Below are 6,000 nucleotides of genomic sequence, written 5' to 3' on the forward strand. Positions count from 1 at the left end.
TTTTCAGAGATTAGAGGCAATTTCTTCAGAGGGGACAGATACTTCACTTGTCACCCGACGGGGGAAAGGAGCCAGTAAGTACTAGACACATGAGAATACACAGTTGTTTAAAGCCAGCAAGATAATGTGTTTTCAGATCCTGTCTAAAAGGGCTGAAACATTAATCTTGAGCTACACAGACAACACTTTGACAAGAACTGAACTTCTAATGTATTCTGTCGTGAAAGACAAGAGAAGAAGGATAAGGTGTAATTACAATTCAATTAATGTTTCCTAAGACATGTGCCAATTTCTAAGCAGGTTTCTCTTTATCCTTCCGCTTTCCTATCTAGCAATAAGCTTTTAAGTGTTTTGATTACAAGGCCAGCTCTCATGGGAGGAGACAGAGGAAGGGAGGAAGCACAAAGCCCGAAGGAAGAGGACTTCTTAAAGCAGAAGACTATAGCAATTCCCATCACTGCCATGTCTGAGAACAGAGGTGCACACAGATGGCTGGTGCTCTATTTTCCCCTTCAGTATTTGCTGCAACACAGTGATCCGAGAGGCTTCTTCAGCACCCTGCAGTCACCCAGAGAAAAACAGATGTGACATACACCAAAAGGCATTACACAGCGCCACAAAGCTCATCCTTCTGCAAAGACATGTAGCCAAAGAACGTTATCACTGTGAATGTCCCCACCGGGTAGTCACAAGGCATTAAAATATCCACAGACATGAGTGTCAGGAGCTGAAGCATGCTCCTGGGCCACTCTCCAGGGGGTGATGGGTCAGTCTAGGTCCAGGGAAGGTACAGGCTGGTTTAGACCCGCTGAAATCTGATCATCCACAAAGCTCACACGTCTACTGGACAAGGAAAGAGGAATACTGCCTGTGCTTTTTGGCCCTTCAGCACAAGAAGGATGTTGAAAAACTGGAGTGAGTTCAGCCACGAAGATGCTCCCTCCTTTCTTCTCCCCCCTCCCCCCTTTTTTTTTTTTTAAATAATCCTCTGACACACATCAGGAATCTGAAAACTTAAGGATACTTGGGGATTGCCAGAGAAGTGTCTTACCCAGTATGGTACTAAGGATCTGACAAACTCTCCCCTTCCAATAATCAAGGGCACAAACCAACTTTCAAGAACTTTCTTTTGGAGAAAAGAAAAGAAACTCAGGAAGTCCAGGAAAATCTTGGTCAGTTTTCACAGGAGCCATTTCTGAATCATGACTAATGCAACATACCAGCTGGATGGTGGTTTATCCTTAAGGAAGGAACCACCTGGTTATCATAACAGAGGCGGGGCTATCAGAAACCCAACATTTGCAGACTATCGCCCATCTGACTCCCCACAGCTATTTTTTCCAGAGCTCCTGCACGTCCAACTCAATCTTCAGAGAAGGAGAAAAGCTATTTCATGCCATTGTGTAAAAGCAGTGCTCTCTCACACCTGGCTCCTCTGCTAAAAGGGATTCCACCTGCCCACGGCCCGCCACTTCCCCAGCCTTTGAAAAACCACCCGAGAATCCCTTGATCCCCGGCCAACAGCATGCCCTGGCGCAGAGGCTGAGCTGCACCCACCTCCGCTCACCTGGCAACCTGCACTCTCAGGCGATAGCTGCAAAATCATGAGTTCTCAGACTCAACTTTCGAGTTCTCAGGCAAGTCCGGACAGGCTTCGTACTTACAAAACACAGGCAACTAAATGTTTAAAAGGCTGACTACACGCAGCTACCAAAAGCTGCATAATTGAATCTTTTTGTTTCCCCAGCGTTAGACAGTCCACCCAATCAAAAAAAGAAAACCAATCCGTATTTCTAGACGATCACAGCAGGACAACCCAGTGATCCACAGGGACAGGACAGACAGCATCATAACCAACCCTACAATATTACCATGTTTTAACAAGACGTATAAGGTCTTTATACTACCTTGCCAGGTATCATTGGCCAGAGCCTTTCACTGGGTCTACTTCTAACCACTGAAGAGTAACTCCGTGAGAGGGAACCTACGAGCTTTACAGACAAAAGAAAACCATCTTGCAATGTCAGTACCAACCTCTGTTTGCCAACAACCTGCAACAGCCTGCTACATAAACAGTCTAGATGTTATTGCGCACAAGTCATGCTAACAGTATAACCCCACCAGCACCAGGAAATACAACAGCACAGCCTCCACTGACCCACGCTGCACGTTAATGGATCATCACTGGGTGTAGACCCTCAGCAGGATATTTTGAATTTAGCCTCTATTTTAAGTTTCCTTCCAATGCAGTACAGTTCTCTAAAGTAACTTCTGGGCCATCAGCAGTGACAACCCGGAGCGACAGAAGACCTCCAGTAAACCCCTTGCACCCACACAAGTTCATTGTCCTTCTCTCCAGAAATCCGCAGTCATTCGTACACCTGCAACCGCCCTAAATCACTCTGTGTCTATACAGTAACATAGGATTCACTTACAGGATTCCTGCAGCTGTAAAGGAGGCTACGAAGTGTTCGTTATAAGGTTGCTTTTTAATTGTTAATAGAACAAACTCAAGCTATGGCAATATTAAAGTAGAAGAGAGAGGATGAACTTAAAAAAAATTCTTATCTGTGGTCAAGGTTTTTGTTTGAAGCTCATACAGTGCACGGGGTATAACTCAGTAACTAGAAACCAGGATCTGGAGCATTTGGGGGCCTCAATGAATGTTGTGGGTGGGTTACACCTTAGAAGCAGTACAAACTGAACCAAAACTTTCCAGCACTGGAAGCAGGATGGAACTTTCCAGGCCAGCTGAGCCTCTTCAAGTGGCAACAGGAGGTTAGGAAATAAGGGCCTCAACCTACATTTAAAGTGCCACATGTAGAAATGATTGGAGAGTTCCTTGGACATAAAGTTGTTCTCCCACTGAAGCCATCCGACCATCCTCAGATCTATGTGTTGCTCAAGGCTGTTTGATCTGAATGCAAATATTAACAGCAGCAAGGGACAAAAATGGGGAGCACCGAGCACCAACTCCCAAAGACATCGCCTCCAATACCATCTCAGCAGGTGATCAGGGCTGTGCACAATTCCAGGACATGCTAACGTTACTCTGTACTCTTTTCAACTTATGCATTGCCTATGCCTTTTCTGTTATATGTATATAAAACACAGGCTTCCAGGGAGATTTCTCAGTTTTGCTTAAATGCTACTTATTTTTGCCCACAGAGGTGGCAGGCAAGATTTTGATGTGCTGGTTCAACCAAGAGCGACCAGAGCCTCTTGAAGAGAGCTCAGCAAGACCAACCATAGACACAGACAACCGGTATCATCATTTTAAGAAGCCGAAATCCGGCAGACAGCTGTTTCTGCACATGACAGCCCTGCAGACCACAACTCCTTCCCCAACAATACAAGCGTGCAGAAGCTGACCGGCTTATGGCGGGTGCCGGCACCCCCAGGTAACACCTGGTAAAACAGCCACAGGAGGGTGAAGTTTCCCGCAGGCCTCGCTCTGGCTTCTCCGACTCGGATCTACAGCAGGATTTCGGCGCTGCCAGCACCGGCCGAGGGGACCCGGCCACCTCCCTCCCAGTCCTCCGCTCCTCCAGCCAAACCGCGCCGGGGGACCCGACCCACCACCCGGGAGATGGCGAAGGACCCGGGCGGCGTACCCCCGCGGCTGCGGGGAGCAGGAGCACCCCGGGGGCGGCACCGCCTCCGGCCTCCCACCCGCCCACCGGCGCCCCCGGCCCGAGCCCCAGCCCTCCCGCCAGGCCCGGCGACCGGCGCTTTCCGAGCTGCCCCACAAAGTTAGCGCCGAAGTCCCCGCGGCGAAACAAAAGATCGAGCGGGAGCGGCGGGCGCGGGGCCCCGGCGCCCGCCCGCCCCGGCCCCGCCGCCGCCGCCGCCCCGGGGGCGGGCGGGGAAGGGTCGCGCCGCCGCCACAGCCTCACGCCGGGCAGGGGCGGCTCGCCGGGGGCGAGGCCGGGAGCTGTGCCCGGAGCCGGGATCCCGCCTCTCCGCGGGCTGCCGCCAGCCCGTCACCGCTCTCCGGGCTGCGGCTGGGGCACGGCTCCGGCAGCATCGGGCGGGGAGGCGGCGGGGGGGTGTGAGGGATGCCGAGGGGGGCTCCATTCATTTTCGGGAGAGCCGCCGGGAGCGGGCCGGGCAGGGGCGCACCCGGCCGCCGCCGGTCGAGGCCGCGCCGCGCTCTCCTCACCTTACTCTTCACTTCCACCGCGCTGCACTCCAGATACCGCAGAGTCTGAGATTTGTTGAAACTCCGGTTCATCTTCCCGGCCCCGCTGCCTTCCCCTCCCCGCGCCGCCGCCGCCGCCTCCCGCCCGCCGCGGGCCGCGCGCCCCCGGGCCGCCCCCGCGAGCCGATCGCCCCGCGCGCGGCAGGCGGCACGCGGCGCCCCGCTACCGCTCCGCTCCGGCCACTTTGTCCCGGCGCGCCAATGAGAGCGGCCGCTCCGCCGGCCTCGCGCTCCGCTCCCAACAGCCGCGCGCCCGCGGCTGGCGGCGGGCGGGCGCCTGGGCCGGCAGGCCACGCCCGCGGCCACGCCCACCCCACCGCGTGGCCCCGCCCCGCCCGGCGACGCCCCGCCCCTCGGCGGCCGCGGGGCTCCGGCGCGCCCCGGCCCCGGGCGTGTGCGCGGTGCGCGGCCGCGGGGGAGGCGGGGGCGGGCGCGGCCGGCGGCTGCGGGGGTTGCCCGCCTTGAGGGTGAGACTGAGTGCCCCCGAGGACGGGCGGTAGCGGGGCTGGAGGGGCTGCCGGGGCGCCGCTGTAAGCCGTTGCCCCGAGAGGCTGGCAGCGGTGCAGGCGCAGGGTAAAATCGCTTCGTTCTGGGGCGGCGTTCGGCCCCGGCGCTGGGCAGGCGTCTGCACCTGCCCGCTCTCACGGGCGGTGAGCGGCCCCGCTGCCGAAGTCGTTTACGATGCAGAAAGCGCACCCAAAGCAGCCGCGGGCCGCCGTGCGCCGGGTGCCCCCCAGCGCGGGGGTGCCCGGAGGTGCCGTTGCGAGCCGCGGAGACCCGCGCCAAACTTCCGGGCAGCGCCGGTCATTCATAAAGAGTGTTGGCATCTGGGAAGTGCTGCAGGTCATTAACTGGAGACCACAGGTCGTCAGGTTTGGGAGGAGAGTTTCCACCACTCCCTCCTTGAAATAAATCAGTGGACTGCCTCCCTCTGCTAGCAGCCCTTATTAATTAGGTAGGTTATTAATTTGAGAATCTCGAAGGAACTTTTTTCTTTCCATCTTTTGCCAAGGGCCTTTATAATTCTAACAGACCTTTTCCCTTCAATTTCTTTTAGTCACTGGGCGTCTTTGACGGTGGTATTTTTTCCTACACAGTCCTGCCCAAAACGTCAGTCATGGTGTAAAGAAGCCGAGGACAAGGCACGGACCTGTGCAGCCAGTTTTCTACTGCTCAACATCTCCTAGGATCGTCTGCCCATCTAAGGAAGGAGCATAAAGTCCTAGCAGACGTGACAGATCACCCATCTCCCCTTCTCCAGACCCGCTGGGCAGGTGTCAATGGCAGTGACGGGGAATACCCATGAATTTAGGGGCAAAAAAAGAACTGAGTTGGCTTTTCATGTGACTCCAAGTGGGAGGATCAAAGCAGATGCCCCAGCTACAAACCAGCTCCAGCTTATTGGAAAATGGATCTGAAATGAACATTTGCCACATGTTCTGGGCTTGCACTGTATTTGGAAGGCTTGCTGTAAGTTAAACTGGAAAAATAAAGTCTCAAGAGCTGAGAAAGGAAATGTTTGCATGAACTTGATCTTTCCCTCTTTTTATCTTAGCATGAGCAAGGCAGCGGCTTCGCCTTCCTGCTGTGATGGCCAAGGCCGAGCTGTGGAGATACAGCATCCCTGGGGTGCTCCGGGGCTGAACATCCCTTTTGGGATGTTTCCATTTAAAGATAGACCTTGAAATCCAACAGCTGGATCCATATGGTTTAGTAGTTCAACATCTGGAGCAACAAGGCCAGTTCACTGGAGTGAAGTTAATCAGTAGATAAGGACCAGTCTAGTCATGTAACCTCCA

At 54.6% G+C, this 6,000-nt stretch overlaps 1 protein-coding gene across 1 annotated transcript in view; it reads right to left on the reverse strand.

The window, feature by feature from the left end:
• The window catches only part of PARD6G (par-6 family cell polarity regulator gamma), a 69,324-nt gene extending 64,852 nt beyond the window's left edge, over window positions 1-4,472 (reverse strand). Inside the window, exon 1 of the mRNA XM_075494244.1 lies at window positions 4,163-4,472. Within this exon, the coding sequence (XP_075350359.1) occupies window positions 4,163-4,234 (72 nt within the window). The 5' untranslated portion in view covers window positions 4,235-4,472. The remainder of the gene's footprint in view (window positions 1-4,162) is intronic.
• Between the last annotated feature and the right edge of the window lie 1,528 nt (window positions 4,473-6,000).

Source organism: Mycteria americana, chromosome 2, assembly GCF_035582795.1.
Source record: "Mycteria americana isolate JAX WOST 10 ecotype Jacksonville Zoo and Gardens chromosome 2, USCA_MyAme_1.0, whole genome shotgun sequence".
Classification (NCBI taxonomy): domain Eukaryota; kingdom Metazoa; phylum Chordata; class Aves; order Ciconiiformes; family Ciconiidae; genus Mycteria; species Mycteria americana.